Below are 24,764 nucleotides of genomic sequence, written 5' to 3'. Positions count from 1 at the left end.
ATCAACTTATAACATTATGTTGATTTAGCTGGAAAACCCTTTACTGAAAGCCTTTTAAATGGACTTTGAAATACAGTATTATTTATACTGATGTTTCTTTCATCAATGCTCATGTTTTTGTTACGTATTTTTATTTTAACAACATTTTAGGAAGTGAAATATTACATGATTGCTATGATAATCTGTCAGATTTTAAAACACTGATATTTGGACGAAACACTAAGTCTTATTAAAGTAACTCACATAGTTGTTCTCATCAACTAGGCCTTCTATCTATTTTATTGATGGTCATTCAGAAAATACATATTTTCCCTTTCTGGATAATGAAGTAGTAAGAAAAAGTAAATATTTTTATAAAAAAATATTTCTAACTAATGTGATTATAAAGTACATAGAAAAAGACTCATATTTTCTAGATTGGCTGCTAATGAAATTTTATACAGATGATTCCCATTTCAGTGACATTAGAGATTATCGTTTGATATATTATGTATCCAATTTTGATAAGAATATGTTCCTAATATTTCCCCTGCTTTATTCCTAGAATTTAACACTTGAATTGGACAACAAGGAACAACAGCTACTCCAGATGTTAGATGAGCTTAAGAAGATCCAGACTCACTTTGAGACGTGTGATGCCAAGCATAAGCAAGCTGACCTCCAGATCTCCGAGCTGACTCACCACGCTGAGGATGCAACCAAGCAGGCCGAGCAGTACCTCCTGGAGTTCCAGCAGGCAGAGTCCCGGAGGCAGGAGGCAGAGAAGAGGAGAGAAGAACTGAAACTGAAAGCGCAGGAGACCATTAGGCAGTGGAAGCTTAAGCATAAGAAGATGGAGCGAGCCTTGGAGAAACAATCTGAAACTCTGGGTCAGCTGACAGACAAGAATAATCAGGTATAAAAGCCAAATTCCTAAGTAATGAATTTTGCTGTGACCAACCATTCATTCATCTCTCTTGTGAACAAACACTTGTGTGCCATGCTGTGCGTATAATCTATCAAGACGTCCTTGAGAGAAGAGTGTTCATGTCTTGACTCTTTGATAGGCAAAGAGTAATTCAGTGTTTTCTTTCTTTTGACCCTTTTAAAGCCTTTTTTATTCCATGGCTTTTCAGAATTGGCCCTTAAAATAAAACTAACCCCTTCTCCCAGTTTAGATTTTAGTTCCCTAAATTGAAATTATTCTTTAATCTTCACGTGTAAGAAAATAACAAAATCGTTCTTAATAATCATGTGACTTTTCACCCAAAGCATGTATCTTAAAATCTCTTTTATTTGTATGTTTCAACTTAAGTATTTGTTAGAAAGAAGCATTTAAAAATGCAGTAGTTACTACTGGACTGTTTTCTGGCAACCACTGTAATGGATTTAGTTAAATGAGTGACATTGATAATCTCACTGAATGAGCAGTATTATCAGATCACAAGCCTCTTTAAGACTCTGCTTTTGTGCCCTTTTGATAGCAACAAAAAGCATTTCAATGATCTATGTATGCATTTCACATAATCTTTCCTCTTGTATAATCAGTTACTTTAAATGGATTTTATGCTCCTGTGTTGATTCTCCACTATATCTTTGGGTTGAATTAAACCCAGATGTTTATAAGATAATAAGCAGGAAAGTCATGATTGATTTATCCATGTTTAGTCTTGGTTTATCATTCCTGCTTTGTCATTTGTCACTTGTCAAGAACTCTGAACATTCCAGAAGAATAATCATTTGGATCAGTTGACTTTCTTTCAAAAGAAAACAAAATGTAGGGCCTTGTCAATTGTCAGCACGTAAGAGTGACAGGTCCTTGTTTCACATGAGCTGTCATGGGAAAGATGCTTTACCGTTTACACATGAGTTTCTGGGACATAGAGAAGATGGAGGAGGTGATCACTTCGCCCTTACTGTGGAGGGCTTGATTTTTCGTTTAACCCTTCTGGCTCACACTGGGTGACCAGTTGTCTAGAGTTAAAGCAGCTCTAAAGCTTTCAGACTTGAATTTGAATTGATTTGATCCCAGGAAATTGCTCAACCTTGATCATTCTGGTGTCAGCCTGGTCTGGCAACTGGTTCAGTAAGCCTGCCTCTAAGGGAGGTAGCTAGGGGTAAGAGTAAATGGGAGATTGATTGATTGAGCATCATCTGGGGATTTTACTTAATTAGAGGAAATGTAGAAGGGTCTGTGCCATTAGACAGCATCCTAATCCATGGTGCTGAGAGTTTTCTAGATTGAGCTTTTCAGAATATTAAAAATTGTTAAACAATCATTTCCCAGAATACTCCTGATATAATTATTTTTATCACTTAGCATTGCTAATGATAAGCAAAGAAGTAGTTTTAAAGTGATTGCCGTAGTTAGGGTAGTATCACAATTATCACAGCAGGCATTGTAATTTCCACTTTAAAAGCCTTAAAATTAATGTAGCATGTCGTAGTTAGAGCAATGGTTAATCAAGGAAGAAAGAGTAACAGATATTTCCCTGCAAATTCAAGTGTCCAGTAAATCGGGAATGTGGAAATACATTTTGGAAAAAAGTATGTTTTTACATCTTACTGAATAATACCTCTAATGAGTATTTAACTCTTAATAAAATCCCAAAGCTACCTTAAGCTATTAGTAATACAACCTACCCCTTTTTGGGTTTTTATGACTAATGATTTTCAGAAAGTGCCTCCAGGGTATATTTGGAAGTGTATCTAAAGATAAAAATAATACTGGTTGACCAGTAAGACACATTATGGTTTAAAGAATAAATTAATTGTTGAATAAGTACCCTTGTTAAGCCATTTTATATGGTCAAAAGACATAATCTTTGGCCCTGGCAGGTTTGGCTCAGCAGTTGAACAGTCAGCCCATGGACCAAAGGGTTTCAGGTTCGATTCCCAGTCAAAGGCACATACCTGGGTTGCAAGTTCAATCTTCAGCCATGGTTGGGGTCATGCAGGAGGCAACCAATCACATCGATGTTTCTCCCCCCCCACCCCCTTCCTTCCTCTGTTCCACTCCAAAAATCAGTGGAAAAAATATTCTTGGGTGAGGATTTTAAAAAAAATACAGTCCTGGCCATTTTGGCTCAGCGGTTAGAGCGTCGGCCTGCGGTCAGAGGGACCCGGGTTCGGTTCCCGGTAAGGGCATGTACTTCGCATGTACTTCGGTTGCAGTTTGTCCCCGACCCTGGTTGGGTCGTGTGGGTGGCAGCCACTCGATGTGTCCCTTTCACGTCGATGTTTCTCTCTCTCTCTCTTCCTCTCTCCCTCCCACTCTATCTGAACAAAAAAGTGGAAAAATGTCCTCGAGTGAGGATAAAAAAAAAATAAAAGTTAAAAAAAAATACAATCTTTGCATTTTAAAAATAGTTCAACCCAAGATTTCCAGTAAAAAGTATATTAGAAGGGCCCTGACCAGGTGGCTCAGTTGGTTGGAATGTGGTCTGTACACCAAAAGGTTGTGGGTTCATTTCCTGATCAGGGCACATACTAAGGTTGGGGCACGTACGGGAGGCAGCCAATCGATGTTTCTTTCTCACAGAGATGTTTCTCCCTCTTTCTCTCTTTCCCTCTTCCTCTCTCTAAACGTATTCTTGGGTGAGGGTTAGAACAAAAAACCTTTATGAAAAAATATGATAAAAGGCTAAAGGCTTTTATTTTCTTAAGAATTGCTCTGATTTATTTACTTTTTTGCTTTTTTTGTTTTTGGAATCTTGGAAGATTACCAGATATATATTAAAAACTTAATTACTGAAGGATATGGAATATCAAACAAATGGCATATCATTGCAGAAAAAAGCAGAAATCAGATTGTATAGTTTCCTTAAAAGACAATGGCATGGATGTATACATCAGGGTATCATGATGTTATTTAAGAACATGTAGATGAGTGCATATTGGAAGACCTAAATTTTTAGAGAGACAAATAATCTCATAAATTGTGATTTTTTTTTTTTTTAATCCTCACCCGAGGACATTTTTCCATTTTTTGTTCAGGTAGAGTGGGAGGGAGAGAGAGGAACAGAGAGAGAGAGAGAAACATCGATGTGAAAAGAACACATCGAGTGGCTGCCACCCGCACAACCGACCAGGGCCGGGGACAAACTGCAACCGAGGTACGCGCCCTTAGCGGGAACCGAACCCGGGTCTCTCAGGACCGCAGGCCGACGCTCTAACCGCTGAGCCAAACCGGCCAGGGCAATTGTGATTTTTTTATTAATTAAGTTATCTTAAAATTATTGTTGACATTCAATATTAGTTTCAGGTATACAACATATACAATGAAATATTAGCCAAAAATAAGAGTGAAATCTTTGTTTTTCTTTTAAAATACTGTTTGAAGTCATTGGCTTTTATATATGCTTTGAAAAAGATAAAGGAAAAAAACTTTGATTCTCTTCATAGTGTATGCTTTTCTGAATGTTTCCAAATTCATATTTCTTTTTAACATGGATAATGGGAATGCCTCTTAGATTATGTGTGTGTGTGTGTGTGTGTGTGTGTGTGTGCGTGCATTTTCTGAATTGGCAGATACTTGGCTTGCCTGTGTATTGAGTTTTTGCTTGATAGTGTTTGACTTCGAGAATCTTAAATTGTCTTCTTTTCCTTCTGTGTATTGCCTTCAGGCTGAGGGGAAAAAAGAACCAAATGTAATAAATACTGTCTTTTGAAGTTTGAACCTTTAATGGTTAAAAAGTAAGAAGGATCAGTGTAAAGTGCATCTTTTTTTAATATGTATGCAGTCCTATCAAGTGCTGTTGAAGAGAGGCTAGATCACTGATATATATGGTGGGCAAAAGTAGGTTTATAGTTGTTTGTATAGAAAATAATACAATAATTAATAAGTAATATAAGGAGAAACTGTTTTGCTTACTCACAACTGTAAACCTACTTTTGCCACACCCTGTATTAGTATAATTTAGCAATCTGTTTGCATGTTCCCTTACACGCAAAGAAATAACTTATTATTATTTTAATTTCCTTGTAATTAAATTTTTTAAAAAACCTGTGTGTACTTTGTCATCAGGTCTGTGAGGAGTTGGTTCCTGTGCCTATGTCTGCTATGGTTTTAGACAGTATCATTCTTCTGGCTTCATCCAGCCATTCTTTTTGTAATCTGTGTTGATAGTTGTTCTTCTTTGGAAGCTGGGTTTGCTTGATTAGAACATTCTCTCCCCATTGTTCCTGCCTGCTACTTACTTTTCCATCATGCCTCCACATTTCTCATGGATTTTTGCACCTGGCTTTCCATCAACCTGTTTCATTACATGTAATTTTTGCCATCATCATTGGTGACCTCCAAGTTCCAGTCATTAACCTATTTAATTCTGTATCTTCATACTTCACTAATTTCCTATTTTACCTATAAATCACTCAGCAGCTACGTTCTGTGAATAAAATTTGTTATCATTTGTACATTCTCTATGTTCAAACCTTTGGTTCCAAAATTTCAGCCTCTGGTCTTACATACTGCTTTTATCCCCTGTTCTTCTTTTTTTTAACCATTGCCATCTGATTTTAATCTTACTACATTCCTTTGGTTGATTGCCGTTTCCTGGAATCAGTTTTTTCTGTCAGACTGGACTTCATAAAAAGCTACCCTGATGACATGTTCACTGACATCTCAGTTCCTCCTTCCATACCTTTTACTGACTTTCAGTCTAGAATCAACTCAGCTCTCTACTTTTTCCATTCCTGTGCCTGAATAGTACCAGCAAAACTTACATAGAAATGTCCATTGACTCCCATAATGGTCTTGGTTACTTCCCTACCCCAATTCATTCCATTCCATTAAAAAATTAATGTGATCCAATTACTAGGCATACAACCCTGTTCTGATCAAGAATGAACTATGAAGTCTGTTGGGGAGCTTCCGGTAAACATTTACTCCAAAAAAAAAAAAAAAATGCACAAGAAGGGAGCTTTTTTCCCCTCTCTGGATATTGCATTTGGCTGGAATGCTTGTGATGCTTGAAGCTGTCTTGCTGGGGTCCCGAGAATGAAGTCTCATACAGGGGAGGGTATTGCTGAGAGAGGTGCAGGGAGGTGGACCTGGAGCTTTGACGTGCTGTGTTTGGAGCTGTTCTGCCTGGGGTGACCATAAATTACCTGATGGTTTGAGCCAATTTGGATTGTAGCTTTCTCTTATTCTCAGTAGCTGATGTCAAACATCACTTCTAGGAGCTATTAGTAAAAGAACCTGAATACAGGATTAGCTAAGTGGAGATGTGGAGTGGCGACAGGGAGGATCATACATGTCTAAAGGGAAAGTTGGCTAACCTTACTGTGCTATTGGGATTAGTTGGTTAAACCATCAGAAAGCATACTGTGGGGCATTGATGCTACGCCTGAGGCCTGAGTGTGTGTGGTATTAAGTGACCAGGAAAATTTTAGGATGCTGGAATGTGTTGTGTCCTTATTTGCAGCCTTCAGGAAGGTCTTTCAAGAGAAAGACAAGTATGGGTTGAAGCTGGTCTGTCTAAAAGCAGAGAGCCAGATTTTTGGTGTGGGGGAACTGAAAATCTGTAATCTGTAATCCAAATTTTTTGAGCATGATAATTTGGAGTCTTTTAGGGTTGGAAAAGTCAAATGATCTATCCATGCTGAAGTTAGTCCAAGCTAGAGGTAGGAAACTTAGCAGAAATAAATATGAAGTACAAAAAAACAAGCTAGATGTCTCAGTACTTCTACTTAAGTAATCCTGGCCACACAAAAGAGCCCCAAGTCCCTTGTTTTGAGTTCTCCCAAGATAAAAATTATTCAACTGAGGACTCGTGGGAATGTCCGGGATATTGAGGTGGTGGTTAAGACATTGACATTTTCAGACGGAGAGAGAGTGTCTAGACAAAATCTTGGGCTGTGGCTACTAGCCAAACAATTAACCAAAAACAAATGGACAGAGCTTATTAGTTTTCAGTATCTGTGTTGCCAAAGAAACTCCAAACTTGACCAACATAGTCTGTGACTTTTACCTTTGTCATGAGTTGATGTGATGGGGTGGGGGAGGGGGTAAAACATGCAGAACTGTAGAATAGCAGAGCCTGAGCTTTGAAGGACTCAGCTCCTAAGCCACCCAATCTTGGATTTTCCTGCTGTGTGGGAAAAATAAATATTCTCCCTGTTTAAACCTACTTTAGGAAGACGTGATGGTATTTTAAATCAAAGACATTTAACCTGCTTGAGCTTCATCTAGAAAATATGATGTTTACCTTCAGGGCTGCATGGAAGTCTCTTAACTCATGGCCAAGGGGCTCTGTTACTTTGTTCTAAAAATCAATCACTGTATTTAAGCCTCCTCCCCTTTTTCTGTAAGGGCATTAGTATCCTTACAGCCAAGACTTGATTCTGTCGGTTTTTGTCTTGTCTCTTGTGGTAAGTAGAGTGACCTCCAAAGGACATCTCACTCCAGTTTCTGGAACCTGCGAATATGATGAGCGGTCACTCCCATGATTATATTATGTTTGGTGGCACAGTCGACCTTAAGATAAGGGGATCATCTGGGGCCTAATCTAATCGTAAGGGCCATTAAAAGCAGATAACATTGTCTGTCTGTTGAGAGAAAGGGGAATTGGAGAGATTCAAAGCTGTGAGGAAAGATTTATTATGGTGTTGCTGGCACCAGAGACGGAGGGACCCTGAGCCAAGGAGTGCAGGTGACCTTTAGAAGTCAGAACAGCCCTTGGCCCAAAGCTAGGAAGGACACGGGGACCCAAGTTCACAGAACTCAATTTTGCCAACAACGTGAATGAACTTGGAAGTGGATTCTTCCCTAAAGCCTCCTGATAAGAGCCCAGGTCAGCTGACACTTTGATGTTAGCCTCAGGAGACTCAGCAGAATACAGCGAGATAATAAATGGATATTGTTTCTAGCCACTAAATTTGTTGGAATTTGTTACAATGCAATAGAAAAATAATACATCTGCTCTTAGGCTTATCTATGTTTCTAGCCATTTCTCCTGCCTTACAACCTTTCCAAAGAGAACTCATTTATCTGCATTCTAGTCTTTGCAATCCAGGGACACTGACTTCTCAGTTATACGCTCTCTTCCCAGTTTCGATTGCTCTCTTGCATTAGTACCTGTCTGAGATCCTCGTTGCTCCTTGAACTTAAACCCCATCCCCACTTTTTGTTTCCCCTTTTTCACTAGTCTTCGCAGCCCTGTGATGTAACTCTTATTATCTTTATAAAGACAAATAATTTCCTTAAGGCCATAGAGTTACTTATGACCAGACTGAGAAGCAAATTCCATTCTCTTGGGTCAGAGTGCAACTGCTTAATCACCCCAACCCCACCCCCCACCTCCTTTTATCATTTCTCAGCTTCATGCTGTTTCTTCCTGTTTGAACTCCCCATTTGAACTGAGAGGGATTTGGGGAAGCTTTTTTTTTTTTTTTGAGTGATTGACTCTTACATTTTATCATGAATTGTTTCACACTGGCACTGGTGTATTAAAATGTAAAGTGAGAAAATGCTTTGCAAGTACTGAGGTAGGACAGTAAGACACTAGGAAAATTCCTCAGCAAATGGAATAGGGAAACCGAGACAGATAAACAGCAGTTTGCAGCCCCCTAGTAAATTCTATCTTCCTTCCCTGAACCAAGGACTCTTAAGAATAAATGGTTTGTATGTCTCCTCCCCAACCGGAGGGAAAATAGCTTAAATCACCCTACTCAAGGAGACAGACAGCAGAAATCCAATTAGTGCCATTTGCCAACCACACCCAAGGACAGATGAAGTTAAGGGAATAAATCTCACTTTGGCACATCAGCTTGAAACTGATGAATATTTTGTTGCGATAATCCCCTAAGACCTCCCCTAAACATCCAGCCCCAAAACTAAGGTCCCAGCTAGTCTTTGCCTCCTGGAAGCATGCCCTTGCCTTTCCCCTCTTCTTTCCCCACATGCATGAACCTCTTAAACTCTAAGAAACCCGAGAGGCTTGCAACCAGGGCAGCAATGGGCAGCAGCAGTTTGTCTTGGGCAAACCCCCCTGACCCTGTCCCCAAGGCCTCCTTTTCTCTGTGAACCAAAGCAGCCCAGCTCATTTTCCCAGCCAATCTCTTTCCTGTTATCCGAGACCCTTCCTTGTTTCACTGTCCCCAGCTTTAATAAACATCCTCTAAAATTCATCTGGACTCATGTTGTGAAGTGTTTCCTGCACAAAGTCAAGAACCCACATACTACCAGCTGGCCCTAGGCGGACCTCTGGGCCAGATCCCCTTTCTCCAGTGACAGTATTTGCATTTTAACTCATTCAGATTCTGGAATGAGAATCTTATTTTCTTTTCCGGCTTTGAGCTGCAGTGGGCATCAGTAAGCAGGAATAGAGATTGTCCTTGGTGCCCGCGTTGAGGAGGTGTTTGTGGCAATTTCTGCTCCCTGAGCTGCTGGCTTTTTAAATTTGCATTGGTGATTGGTGAGGATTGGTTGGTTCTTGGTCTCTGCCCCTCAATATGAACCCTAAATCCCCAAAAAGGCTGGTAGAGGGTGATGCCTTCTGGTCCCTTGACCTTTCTCTTGAGTCTCTTCCCAACCTCTCCTAATCCTAAATCATTCTCATTTCTACCCATATGGGGCTTCAAGACTCCCAGTTACCTACTGTTGTGTTTCTCATCACTACTGACATTACTTTAATAATAATGGGTGATTGTACCATTGCATTTCTTGGACTGTATCTGTGTGCTTCCCTTTTTTACCTTCCATATCTGTTTTGAGGTTTCTTTTTTTTTTTTTTAATATATATATATATTTTTCTTTATTGATTTTAGAGAGAGAGGAAGGGAAAGGGAGAGAGAGATAGAAACACTGATGAGAGAGAACACTGATTGGCCGCCCTCTTCATGCCCCTCAGTGGGGATTGGGCCCACAGCCTGGGCATGTGCCCTGACCAGGAATTGAACTGGCAACCTCCTGGTGCATGGTCAGTGCTCAACCACTGAGTCACACTGACCAGGCTTGAGGTTTCTCCTTTTTAAAAGTATGACATTGAAATGCAAATCATTATTTTAAGTAAACTATATTATTTCAACCTCTAGTAAATTATAATGGGAGTCTTTTTCTCTTCCCCTTCTTTTGATCAATTTTATCTTATATTTAAATAATTATGTATGATCAAATCTGAAACATATTTCAATGTGGTGCTACTTCAGGGTAATTTGATGTTTCTTTTTCTAGGCTAAAAATATTTTTCTTTAAAAAAATAAAAAATATACAAAGAATATTTTTTTTCTCTTTGTGGATTAAACTTCATTTTGTTTTTCTGGCAGAGTCTATGGTGAATTTTCTTATTTTTCTATGAATTTTATAGTAATTGTTCTATATTTTTAACCTGATAGATCCTAAAAGAAAAAGATGAATTGAAAAGCCAGCTTTATGCAGCGCTACAACAAATAGAGAATCTTCGAAAGGAATTGAATGATGTCATAACCAAGCGTGCCCTTCAGGAGGAGGAGCTTCACTCTAAGGAGCAGAAACTAAGTGATGTTAAGGCTCATGAGGCTGACCTTGAACTGGAAGTCAAGGATTCCCTGGACACCATCCACAGGCTAGAAACTGAATTACAAAGGCAGAGTAAGAGTCAAAACCAGATGAAAGTTGAGAAAGCTCGCCTGGAGGAAGAAATTGCAGAGCTAAAGAAGAGTCAGACCAAGGACAAAGCTCAACTTCTTGAGATGCAAGAGGCCATCAAGAACTTAAGTGCCATCCGGGCAGATCTCGCTAATAAGTTGGCCGAGGAACAGAGAGCGAGGAAGGAGGTGCTTAAGAACCTTTCTGACCTCAAGACACAGGCGGAATCTAGAGATGAAGAGACAGCTACAATCATTACACAGCTAAAGCTAGAACGAGATGTTCACCAGAGGGAGCTGGAAGATCTCACATCATCATTGCAGAGTGTGAAAACGAAACATGAACAAAATATCCAAGAGCTGATGAAGCACTTCAAGAAAGAAAAAAGCGAAGCTGAGAATCATATTAGGACACTGAAGGTACCTGCGCTGAATTGTCCTGATGGTACTGAAGGAATTCTTCTGGTGGCTCGTGAAGTTAATAAAGCATAAACCTTTAGCGTTCCTTCTGTATTCCCAAGCACTGAAGGGAAGCTAACACTAACAATAAAGAGGCTTATTTGTGTCCATTTGGCCAGATTGAAACGAATTATAGCAGCCACCTGGGAGCACCTAGTTCAGAGCGCTGAAGCCTTTTAAAAAGAACCATTAGCTATTTTGGGAGTTCAGGAGAGGCAGAGGTGGCAGTAAGTCGTGGGCCTGAAGCGTGCCCTCATTCAACATTTATGACCTAAAATATAAAAGGCAAAGACTTATCAAGGCCATAGAAGCTATAACCACAGTCCTTATTAGTATGGTAACTAAAGTGCATCAGCTTATGGGCTGTGTGAACCCAAGGCTTTTTGAGATTTACCCTTTCTTTTCCAAATCAAACTTGCCTGGATAAATATGTAGTTGAGATCTTGCATATGGGGAAACGTTTCCAAGTCTAACAGTATTAGCATTATCATCATGAAAGGGAATAATTTAATAACATGATTGTCAGGAGTATGATAAATCTATCCCTCTTTTTCTGCTTCATTTTTTTCCTCCCCAGCATTTATCATTATATAGATTCCATATTATTTATTTTTTAATCAGTCTTTGTTAGAATGAACACTCCATGGAACTGGGATTTGAGTCTGTTTACTTTACAGCTATTTCCCAAGTGCCTAGAAGAATTCCTGGGACATTGTTAATATCTGTTGAATAAGTGAATAAATGGATCAATCTTCAGAAGTTAATTATACTTTTTTTCAAAATTTCTTGAAATGCAACTACCATGAAAATACTTATGATGAAAGATGAAATTATATTGAAATAGCTGATAATTTGTAGAATGCTTTCATCTATTTTATGAATTCTTTCCCAGTCCTGTATTGCCCACTGACAGTAGTATATTTGGGGTCATGAACTGGGGTAGGCAGAGCAGAATGGAGGCTGGAAGAATAGTTTAAGAGGTCTTTACTATATTTCATTGAGCCAAAAATACCATTAGTCGTAAAATGCTACTAAGAAAATAAACACTGCTTATGAAAACATGACATGCTATTAACTATAAAACAACATCCCAAGACAGGAATGGTAATGTGAAGAAAAAAATGTCTTAGTATTGATTAACTATGGCATAATAGTCCTTCAGAGTAGATGAGAACATGAACAAAAGTAGAACCAGATATATGAAGAAGAGCTGATCTTAAAGAAAATAAAAGATGGATTCTGTGTTAATTGATTGGCTGTGACAATCATAATAATAGTGGAAGACATTTTTTAGCACGTAGTGTGTTCCAGTCATTACTATAAGAACTTTACATTTGTTAATCATTTAATACTGTCACTATCCCTGCAGATTATATAGTATTATTTTCTCTCCATTGAGGAAATTGAGACCTGGGAAGTTAAATAATTGCCCAAGGTCTTACAGCTGGAAAGTAGTTGAGACAGGATTTGAACCCAGGTAGTCAAGAGCCTATTTCTTAATTATACTGTTATACTGGAAAAGGTTTATTATTAAGAATGACTAGATATAGAGTCTGGAGACTAGGCGGATACTGAGGCTAATTGTCAAGATAGATAATACAGATAGAACAGCAGATTTGGATAGACTAATGCTATATCCAGTTTTTTAGCATGTTGAAATAGGATGAAGGGAACTTAAGCCTGACCATGAAAGTCTCAGTAGAACAGTTTAGTACATATTGAATTATATGTTGAGGAGGAAGTGCAGATTAAAGTTAAATATTTGCAGCCAGTAACCCAGTGGTGGCCATTGACATCATGGGATTTGGTTGAGGTCATGCAAGGGAGAAAGAAGAGGATGAAAACCCTGGAACATCGATGTTTAAGGGAAGAATTTAGAAAGAGGTTTGGCAAATAAAAATAAAGGATCACATGAGAGACAGGAGAAGAACCAGAAGAGAATGGTATCTTGGAAACCCAGATAGGACATAAAGGTACTGTCAAGAGTGTCCAAATGTGGCAGACATGCTTTAAAAAAAGTACTAAAAAGAGTGTTCATTCTGTTGGTCAGAGATTGATGGAAAAGGTCTATGAGGAGATGTGGGGAGGATGGATCAAAAACAGAGTAGATAGCATTCAACAGGACACAGGGCCCAACTTCCTCTGCAGGTTTCAAAAGAAACCAGTAAGACTGAGTAAGCTGGTAGAGATAGGCTGGGGTTATCGATGTGAATCTTGACCAGTCTCTTTCCTCCCTCTGACGTAGAGCAGAGCAGCAATGCAGTAAGTAATGCATGAGTGGGGAAGACGTGAACTGCTGTGGAGGCTGGCAGAAACTGCATGAGACCGGTCTGGGAACCCAGTGTACCACTGTGGCTAACACCGAAGAAGTACCATGGGCAAAGGAATGAGAATGGAGAGATAAGAATCTACGACCATAGGTTGCTTATTTGGTCAGGACTTCTTATGGTAGGGTTTAGATTTTCAGAGTTAAGATCCACGGTGTGGTAATGCAATTGGTTGTTGTGGAATGTGGGTGAAGGTGGTTGGAATACAGCAGATGAGATAACTTTGATGTTAGTTTGTTGGATAGATATTTAGGTATTTATGATGTTATTGTGCAGGCATTAATTGGTTACATGTCAAAAGGGATGACTAGTCAGTCAGCTCTTGCCAGCAAAGAAGAGAGAATTGATGAGAAATAGTGTGACTCTCAAAAGAAGGCAGAGATTTTGCACAAGGACCAGAGTATAGTGGTTTGTCAGGTCATGGCTTGAGAAATGCTTCTTTCCAGGAGTGTCCTTTCCCCCAGTGCTGTCTAATGCGTCAAGGGCCAATTAATTTTTCATCTTTTCTATGGATTCACGGAAGTTGGGATGAATCTCCCGATCCTCTGTGTTTCTTTAGCTCTTTACTGGTACCTCTAGAATAGCAAGCACGTTTAGGCTGCCTTATATTTATGGTTTATTGTGTGTTCATAAGTCTCCAAAGGGGCAGGCAGGAGGTCTTAGCCATTTTTGAGTCTCCTTATGTTGTCTAGCAGTGATTGAGACATACCAAAGATATTTAACAATGTTGGGTCGAAATGTTTAAAAAGCTGGAAATCAGAGGATTTGCTCCTGAATTGCTCTGTAATCTTTCTGGCTCGGATTCTCCCTGAAATATGGGGAAATTGATTTCCTCATCTTTTCTTTAGGAATTACTTTATGTTCATGTCTAGTGAGATGACAATAAGCTTTGCAAATGAACTATATGTAAAGAATATGTAATTTAGAAGTATTCTGTAGATCTGAAACCGTTAGACTTTTTTTTTTTTAATTTGGAAGACTGAAATTTAGGAGGGGTGTTGCAGCCACTCTTTAATGTGGTACAAAAGCAACACAAGAGCTTAAAAGGAGAAGCAGAGATTGTGAGAGCTTAGCACTTTGCTTTAAAAGGGAATAAGTTACCCATAAGGAACAACCCTCCCCTCATGCCATTTCATTGTGACATCTTATACCTCTTACTTATCTTAATTAAAAGGAGTTGATAACAACGGACATCACAGAATATTTAATATACTGAATTATGTACAAGAATGCTTTGGACAAGTAGCTCTATAAATGTTATATTTCATTATCTTTCAGCATTAATTTATTACTTTTTCTGAGTCTAATAAGTGCTGATATGTTACCCATATATTTTCACTGCACAAATTATAGGTTTTCTCCATCCGAAACAACGCTTCTCATGCCTATTTTTAAAATTAAAATATTTTAATGAAATATTATAGTGGCTATTAATATTTGAAGGATATTGGGTTATCACTTCATTAAGATTCCAACAAAAATAATTTTGTAGAGTCTTTTATTGGAATTAAAAGATCAAGGATTGGGGTTCTGTACTTTTGCCATTGCTGGCCGTATGATCTTGGTCAAGAAACTTAACCTTTTATACCTAATTAGTAAAATGAGAACAATAATGTCGTTATCACAGAGTTTTTGTGAGTGTGACATCATTTTGTAAACCGTAAAATGAAATGTACATGTAATAATAAAAACACAACAAGAAGCTAGTTCTTAGTCAAACTTAGTCATTGGTGAGCTGGTAAGTGTTTTAAAATAGGCTCTCTGGGAGTAGGATGAGGAGGAACCATGGTTTGTATCCTTTTCCAAGTTCATGGTGTAAATACCCCCTGTGGCTGATTTCAAGCTATCACACAAGACATCTCAGGAGAGGAACAGAGTTGGGAAGAGATGAGCACAGTTGGTTCTTGAGAGGCTCTGTGAGCCAGCTCCAGCACACCCCTGGCTTACGGGGGGGCTTCTATACCTATGCTTCCTATAAGACATACAGAAAGGCCAAAGCATCCTACTGCAACTTAAAACCATAGCTGACCACTTTTCCTGATGAGAGACTTTATATTGTAAATGTAGTTTTGGGTAATAAATACAGGATTTCTTATGAGGAATCAATTCCTTTCTTAATTCCAAGTGGTGTCAAGTTTTAGGTGAATTTTATGGGATGTATAAAATACAAATTTTGTCTAAAACTCACAAAACTTCTTTCAGGCAATTGTTTTCAATAATCGTGTGTCTACAGACCTGACTGAAACCATATAATAAACTTATAAAAAGAAAACAAGCATATTTTAGGCACTAAAACGTGTGCCCCACAGAAGTGGTAGCAGTTATTACACTCTACAGAAAGTGCATAATTCTTTCACCACAATCAGGAGGTTTTTGGAATAGGGATGTTGTCAAGCTCCTCTTATAAATGAGAAAACCAGTCAGTCAGTAAGAGCTCATAGGACTTTATTTTTGCGACACATCTTGAATCACTCCTTCCCCTAGTATCCTTCGGGTTGTCACAGCACCCCGTCTACGTACATATTATTCAGCACTTCTCATTCATTGTTGTTAGAAGTTGATTTTGGCATGTCTCTTATACTGTTCATATCTGTTATTGTTAGCTCTTAGCATGGTACCTTTCACTGAGTGAATGCTCAGGGAGCGCTGAGGAGCAATGCAGTAAAGGCAAAGAGCATTGCTTTTATTCTGTTTATGGACGGGCTCTTACAGACAGCAACACCTTGAAGTATTCACCTACTAATATAACGTGTAATTTGTTTGGTGTACAGTTTGGCTGTGGCCAGTGGACTTTGTCTTTTCTTCTTCACCTTCTCTCAGGCAGAAAGCGTAGAAGATAAGAATATGGCTAAAATCCATCTTTGTCAGCTAGAGAAGTTGAAATCACAGTGTGACAGGCTGACAGAGGAATTAACCCAGAATGAAAATGAAAACAAAAAACTGAAGCTGAAGTATCAGAGTTTGAAGGACCACCTAGAAGAAAAGGTAAAATGTGAATGAATTCTAATTAAAAAGACTTATTTGAATTTCTTCTGGTATATCTTCTAGAACATATTTTATGTATTAATAAATGCTAATTGTAGTTTTTCATAGGAAAGTTGTATTGGTGCCAGAAGAAATGATAAAAGTTTATTAGAATGCTGTGATTTTTTTCTTTTTAATCCTCACCTGAGGATATGTTTCCATTTATCTTCAGATAGAGTGGGAGGGAGAGAGAGGGAGAGATATATCTGATGGTTGCCTTCCACATGACCCCGACCAGGGCCAGGGACCAAACCACACCTAGGTATGTGCCCCTGACCAGAATCAAATTCGGGACTCTTTGGTCCTCGGGCCGATGCTCTAACCGCTGCACCAAATCTGCCAGGGCAGAATGATTTTTATTCTTCGGACAAACCAGTAATCTTCTAATACATTTGATTTTAAATTTCTTCCAGATCTTAAAATATGAGGTTAGAGGCAAGATAGCAAAAAAAAAAGAATTAGAGTTTATTGAGGACCTACTTACTATGTCAGGCATTTGTCAACTGATTTATATGTATACTTACTTAATTCTCACAACTCTCTGGGTTAGATTTTATTGATCCTTTTACCTATGAGGAAACTAATGTTCAAATAAAATATATAATAGCTAATTGCTCACCATATGTTAAGATACTTTCAATGCTCGTAGTAATTTTATGAAATAGATACTATTATGCTCCTTTTTGCACTTGCAGAGGCTAAGTGAAGCTTAGGGGTTGGTAACCGTGCAACATCCCCAGCAGGTTCACAGTTTTCCTAGCTGTAGATGGTAAATTGATTTTGAGTGTCTGCTGTATATCAGACATTGGGTAGAATACTGGGGATTTTTAGAGTATCGCTACTTTTGTAGCAAAAAATCCACTGAGAACTGAAGCTAAATTTGTTTTTTGTTTCTTCCACCAACTTTCTAAAAGAATTTTTATTTGAGTGTGCTAGAAGTCATATTTAAAAAAGACCATTAAAGTGTAGATAATAGGATAACGCAGAATAGACAGGGCCAGAGGGATCCTGTACTTAATAAGGGTTCCTAAAATCTGTGATGGACTATCACTGGGTGGGTGTCGTAAAACGTCATAAACCTTGAGGAAGCAACTTTAAAAAAAATTTATTTTTCTTTTATTGATTTTTAGATAGAGAGGAAGGGAGAGGGAGAGAGAGCTAGAAACATCCATGAGAGAGAACACCAATTGGCCGCCCCACTGGGGATTTGGCTCACAACCTGGGCTTGTGCCCTGACCAGGAATTGAACCAACGACGTCTTGGTGCATGGGTTGATGCTCGACCACTGAGCCCCACCGGCTGGGCAGGAAGCAACTTTCTTAATGCTTTGCTCACCTTTTCCTCTTTTAGTTGTTTACAAAATTTCCTATATTATGTGTGTGTGTGTGTGTGTATTAGCTTTCTAGTAATTGTTAAAATCAAGGAAGTAAAATATCAATTAGTTTGCAGTTTATGATTAAATGAGCTAAGTTGCTAAATTTAGGCCTACAATCTTGACTACCACTGCAATTTGTTTCTAAATGCATGCTTTGTTTTAATTATGCCTAATATTCACACATATTTAATGTATCTGTTGCCAGGGTGTAGTTGCTGTGGAGATAATGCTAAATTTTCCAACATTTTTATAATTAAAATTTTAGCCAGAAGATATGTTAACATGTTTTATATTTACTTTTTTTTTTTTTGCATTTAAGAAATGTGATGAAAATTTTGACATGTTGAAAATGTAAAGTTTACCTTGCTCTATTTAAAATAAACGTTTCTTCACTGATTCTAGTTGTTATGTTTCAGGCATATATGTATTATGACATATAAATGGAACATTCATCTTAGAGTTCCAAGAGTTAATGATTGTATTCTATTTCTGTGTATTTTGAGCATCTAGTACGTGGTAGGCATTTTGCTGGATGCTGAGGCTAGGATATAGATAAGACACAGGTGTGCGATTGAACACTCACCGTGGGATCATTAAAAACAAAATCCCTTTCAGTCGTGAAAACTATATGTTTGTGTCCCAACAGTGGGTGCGAATGTAGAGAAAAGATAATCTTTGAAGTCTGTAGTACCGAATAATCTTAAAGATACACAGGTGTACACACACACACAAATATATACAGCTTTTTTTTTTTTTTTTCCTCACCCGAGGACATTTTTGTTCGGGTAGAGTAGGAGGGAGAGAGAGGAACAGAGAGAGAGAGAGAGAAACATCGACATGAAAGGGACACATCGAGTGGCTGCCACCCGCACGACCAACCAGGGCCGGGGACAAACTGCAGCCGAGGTACGCGCCCTTAGCGGGAACCGAACCCGGGTCTCTCAGGACCGCAGGCCGACGCTCCAACCGCTGAGCCAAACCGGCCAGGGCCAAATATATACAGCTTATATGCTTATATTTAATATTTATATTTTGTATACCAGGAATGTTTTGTACTTATGATTTACTTAGCTGTTTGTGTTAACGCATTCATTTCTTGGTATAGTTAAGTATGAATCAAATTTCATAGGATATAGCCATTTATAGACAGGACCTTTCTCTTTGAGAGATAGTATAACATTACTGGCTAGGGACAGAACTGTGAGTGTAAATCATTTTCTAGCGATGTGGCTGGAGGTAAGTTGCTTAAAAATTAAAGTTTTGCTCTAATTATTCTCAAAACAGATATAATAACACATCTATTGCAGAATTAAACCTGAAAATGTGCAGAAAGTGCTTGACAGAGCATCTGATATCTAATAAGCTATCAATTATTGTCTGCATTATTTTGTAATTGTTTCCAAATATATGTCAATTAATGGTTCACCAAGCAATTAACTAACCAGCAACTACTGACTGACTGCCTGTGTCCCTGTAATAATGTGTCAGGTAGCTAAGAATCAGGGATCTGGAGTCGGAATTACTGCAGAACTATGCTTATTGGGAATTTAAAGTCAGACCTTATTGAATCACTTGAGGCAGATAATCTACAAAAGAGGTACCCATCTGAAAAAAGTTCTGCCAGGAAGTGATATTAAAGCCGTGTATGTTCACATACCAAACAAGTGGGCAGTTTTACGTTTGCTTTTAGGAACCAAATCCTGGTTGTTTATCCATCCCCAAAACGAGCTCTAGAGTTGAACACACAGTAGGTCATTTATAAGTACACTGTGGGTAAAGAAGTATCTGTGTATACACACATAACATCTAATGTGTATATGTGGATAAAGAAATGTGGATAATCAATGGAGATATATACACAAACACATTCTGTGTGTGTGTGTGTGTGTGTGTGTGTGTGTGTGTGTGTGTGTGTTGGCCTGACTGGGGGAAATAAAAACAAGAATATAAGATAAAAATGCATTTTCAGTGGGAAAAAAAGCCCTATGACTTGTAGCCCAAATATTACTATTTAAGCAAGGCAATGACCTTGATAAATGGGACCTTCTGGATTGAAGTAGTTTGTAATGGGACTCTGCTGTAGAAGGGAAGGCTTTCTTGTTGACTTAACAGACCAGTATTCTTGCCAGCCCTTGCCTAACTTAAATACGTGATGCTACTTATGCCACTAACACACACTTCCTCTTTCTCTGACATCTTGCTTATTCTGACTTTGTGCTTTGGTTTAGGTCTTTGTTTCTTGTCACGTTATTACCTGGTAGGCTAAGAAGTGTTAAAACTGCATCAGAATTTATATGCAGCATTCGTGCAGCAGCCTTAGTCAGTAGTCGAAGATGCTCTTCATATTTATGCACAGAATAACTTCCTTTAGCATATTTTCCTCATGTATTCAGTGGTGATATGTGGTAATAAAATACATTTTTTCCAACATCTGATTTTGCTTTAGCATCAAATGTTATTTTTCAATTTTACATGACAAAGGGAACAAATATTATGCAACCCACAGAAGTTTTACATATGCAGTTAAGACTTTATTGTGAGCTTCTTACCAGGGAAAAAGCTCTCGTGAAATGATACAGATAATTTTCTCCCATTTATAGTATCACTAAAATTTATAATGCCTTTTGCTTAAAATTTTAATGGAAAATAGCTGGGTTCTTTTTTTGTTCTAAAAGAATCTTATTATTATTAAACATTTTATTTTTCTGGCATTTACCTCGAAACCCATAATGCTGTTTATTCTATCAGAAATATATTTTTATTGATTTTTACTGGAATGTGTATCATCAAAATTGTTAGTGTATAATTAAATCATTGTTTTGCTCAGCAAGTCGTCAAAATTTACACAGTGAAGGTTTTAAATGTCTTATCTGTACAGACCCATATCTAATCTAATTTAAAAATCTTTTCTTTAACACAGGTATGAGTTTATTGCTGATACTGACCATTTCCTAGAGCTTTCTATGTAATTTTGTAGGATAAGTACTGAAAACTTGATTTTAATTTTGAACATGTTTACATAATATTTTAGACATAGCTGGTGCCTAAAATTAAGAAAACATTTGGTAAAGTATTCTGTTTATACTCTGTATATTCTCTTGATTTTTTTTTTTTTATAAGCATGGATGTTTTATGAAAAATATATATGGTATTTTGGGCAGGTATATTTATAAACATGAGAAAAATGGTAAAAAGAAAATGATAGTGCCCAGCTGATGTGGTTCAGTGGGTTGAGCTTGGTCCCATGGACTGAGAGGTCCCGGTCAATTCCTGGTCAGGGCACATGCCCGGGTTGCGGGCTTGATCCCTAGTAAGGGGCATGCAGGAGGCAGCTGATCCGTGTTTCTCTCTCACTTAGATGTTTCTGTCTGTCTCTCCCTATAAAGAAAAACAAAGAAAATGATAAATATTAAATTGTTTTCCTAAGTCCAGTGGAAACATAATAATGCATTAATTTTCAAATATTAGTAAAAGAATAATCTAATTCTTTGATTGTGTTCATTTCTATAAATTCTGAAATTATAGGTTTAGAAAATATTTTTGTCTAAAAGGGAACACAAAACTTATAAAATGGTAGAATTTCATTGTGAAAAATGCAGGACCTTTTTAAGGAAGATATAAAAACTGACGTGTAATCTCACCACCTAACTTTTATAAATTTATGTTTTTTTGATCTTGCTGTATGCACAGCTGTGTACTCTGAATTTACATATGTCACTGAACATTTTTCAAAATCAAGTTTAATTGCCGCCCAATAATTTATCTGGTAAATGTAGCATTATTTTGTTGTTGATTACATTGTTAGTTTTTCTTTCTATTTTAAAATTATAGATCAAGCACTTTTTATCCTATATGATTTAGTACTTTACATATTTGGAAATTTTATCTGTATTTGTTACTGTTTTAATTCTAAGCAGAATTGGGAGAATATGCTTCCTGCCACTAGAGACCCAACCCTGGAGGAAACCAGAGGCATCTACTCTCCTCATTTTACTTTTTCCTTCAATCCACCAATAGTCACAACCATGTGTGGAGCTTCCTCTGTTACAGGAGATGCTGTTATATGGGTACACATCCTTGTAGTTATAGCTAACTATGGCAATGTTGGAAGATTCTTCAGTACTTTCTGTTTTTTGCCCCCAACCCCAAATCTGTCTGTTAGCTTTTGTTTTTAAGAAACATTGTCGCAAACGTTTCCAGGGTTGCACTGAACTGTTTTAGAGAGGTTTTATTTCCCCAAACCTTTGGCATCAGTGTACTTTTAAAGTTTGAAAGCACTTTAAGCAATACCTACTCCTGACATCTTCTTTTATAGATGAATTAATTTCAGCCCAAAGAGTTAATTGACTTGCCCAAGTGCTCATAGTTGTCCATTAGTAGAAATGGAAAAAGGACTCAGGAAAAAGGCCTTATATTTTCCATTGTATCAGAATCTATAAGAACCATTTCTGGCCAGTATATAGATTATGTAGGTTATCTGAGATGCTTAGCTATCTCACGTAATACTTGCTTATTTCCATAGTTATACTTAATTCTGTTTAGAGGACCTTATTTTATATTATTAGTGCTTTCAGGATATGACAGTAACTACAATGAAACAATTAGGAGATACCTTAACACCACAAATTATGACGTATCAAGGCTGTAGCAGTTCATAGGGACTTAGGTGTTGAATATATCAGCATTCATAGAAATGCATTTTGTTTCCTTCCCATGGAATCCTTTATTCCAATCACTTGTGAAATGGCACCTAGCAACCTATGTTAAGACTTTGGCTATGTTGGGTAAAAACACTGAGGAAATAGTTTTCATGTAAAAAATGTGGATCTTTGAAAAGTGATAATTTTCAAAGTGTAATTAAAATGCCCATTTTTACAGATGGTGGAAACTGAGGTTGAGAGTATATTGTAACTTGCACAACATTGCATAGCTTGTGGTGGAAACAGGATATGAACACAAATTCCTTTTATTTTTCCCCTTTATTTACTGCCAGTAAAATGACTCACATTTGTGTCTTTTCATTGCACTCTTAATGTTGAATTTAAATTTAGGGTTATTATATTCAACAGATTACCATATACTCTTTGATTTTTTTAGCCTGACACACACTTTGGAAAAGGAGTCATCAATGATTTTGCTAGAAAAATCTAATTAAAACCTGATACTGCCACATAAAAGATATCTATGACAGGAAAAGATGAATCAGTGTTGTTTAATTTTGTGTTTCAGTTCTAATTTGACCATCTGCTTAGGATTGCCATTTTTCATGATGTGGAAAACTATATATGATTGTCATATGTCTGTTCTGTAAAATGTTTGCTACTTTGCAAAATCACAGTTCCACATTTTTTCTAAAACCGCTTTGAGAGTAGAAAGCAGAATTCTCTGCTTTCAGAGTCTTTCCCTAAGAACCAGAAAGAAATAGAAGCAAGTGAGCTGCTGATTCCTGCCATTCACTTCATGTGTGCACTATGGGCCGTCTTCAGACAGACTGCACTCTTCCTGTGGTACTTTGTCTATTTTAAATTGTGGGAATAGAATCAAGTCGTAGCTGCCACACATTCATTAGGGGGCAAATTCAAACCAGATACTCTAAGTAAACACTAATTAGGATGTTATGAGTAATTTCCTGTCGGATTTCTGTCATCCTAGAAACCAGCAATAAAAATAATAAAATGGTGTTTGTCATTTATAAAGCATTTTTAATTGAACCACTTGTAGTCATTAAGTCCAGAGTAGTCCTTGACTTCTACGGAGAATTGACTGAAACAGCAGAGTCTTCCCATGTATGAAGCACTGGGCCAGATGTGAAGAAACAGTGCAGAAGGCAGAGGTCAGGTGCCTGTACGGTGTGGGGACAGCTGTGCGCGCACCTGTGGCAGAGGGCACGGCAAGGAGGAAAGGCATACAGGGGTGCGTTTGGTCTCCCCTTTCCAAAATGAAACAGGTTTGGAAAAGCCATTTCAAACTCTGTTCCTTTGGCAGTGACTGGTCTAACAACCACTGACAATCACAGAGGTTCATTTGAAATGCATTTAAGGAGTGAAGTTTAAGTTTGGGTCTTTATGTCTCCTGATTTGAACTTGATTGAGAGGCCTGCCATTTAATCCTTAACTCACCGAGTGGTTGATAACTACAGGGCTTGAGAGGAAAGTCGTTCTTTTTGGGCAGTCGCCTTTGAAATCCTGTACAATTCATTTGATTTCATTTAATTTTGAAATTGTGAGTGATACTCATAGCGTTAGGAATTAAGCTGAATAATGATACATAAAATTGGTTGGGGTGTGGAATAGGCCACGTGAAGAGTTCTGTATTATATCTCTTTCAGTACTTAGCTTAAGTTAAGAGGTCCTGTCTTGCTTTAATGGGCCCTAAAAGGGAACGTAAGAAGGATGTCCAGTTTGTTTTTATTGAGGTTTTCTACCATTAGTATTTAAAATGCTTGTCGATTCAGTCCGTTTTGTCATTTAATGTTAAACAAGCAATATTCTGTAAATTTTAGGGGAAAAACAGCCAGGAGGTGCTTATTATATGTATGAGTTATATTATTTGGAGACTTGTTTTTAAACTTTTTTTTTTTATCATGTTCTTTCATGAGATTAAATGGGTGCTTAAGCAACCTTTAGGTGAAAAAGGAGGTGGGAAAGAAATTACAATGGTTTTTAAAGATACTGTACCCTTCTAAACATTTCTCTGGAAATGAATGATACATTCCTTTTTCTTTTGAAAATTAAACAATGTTCATTCCAAATGCATAATTTGAAACTCTAGTTGTTTGTTTCCTTGTCCATATTTTGTTTCCGAAATAGAAATGCATCAAAAGTGGCTGATATTGAATGTTATTTCTGTTTCCAGGAACTTGACTTGATAGAAGTACGTAATAATTACAAAGTGGTCCTAAAACTTAATAAATGCATAAGATACCCTTTAGAGATATTTTTGTTTCCAACTTTGAATATTAATTTTTAGGAATGTATCCAACATGTATCCTAACACCTTTTTGATTATGCTGCCAATGATCTTTGTATTGCTCA

General features: G+C 37.6%; 1 protein-coding gene across 5 annotated transcripts in view; it reads left to right on the top strand.

The window, feature by feature from the left end:
• CEP128 (centrosomal protein 128) overlaps positions 1-24,764 on the top strand; it is a 381,990-nt gene that overhangs the window by 124,743 nt on the left and 232,483 nt on the right. For all 5 annotated transcript variants that reach the window (XR_004961115.1, XM_036274522.1, XM_036274511.1 and 2 more), the window contains 3 exons: positions 545-895; positions 10,315-10,965; positions 16,152-16,316. Coding sequence is in view for 4 of the 5 variants with exons in the window: in XM_036274522.1 (XP_036130415.1) it covers positions 545-895; positions 10,315-10,965; positions 16,152-16,316 (1,167 nt within the window). In the remaining variant the exon portion in view is untranslated. The remainder of the gene's footprint in view (positions 1-544; positions 896-10,314; positions 10,966-16,151; positions 16,317-24,764) is intronic.

This window comes from Molossus molossus, unplaced genomic scaffold, assembly GCF_014108415.1.
Source record: "Molossus molossus isolate mMolMol1 unplaced genomic scaffold, mMolMol1.p scaffold_m16_p_1, whole genome shotgun sequence".
NCBI classification, from domain to species: Eukaryota; Metazoa; Chordata; class Mammalia; order Chiroptera; family Molossidae; genus Molossus; species Molossus molossus.
This window is presented reverse-complemented; position numbering and strand designations above follow the sequence as displayed.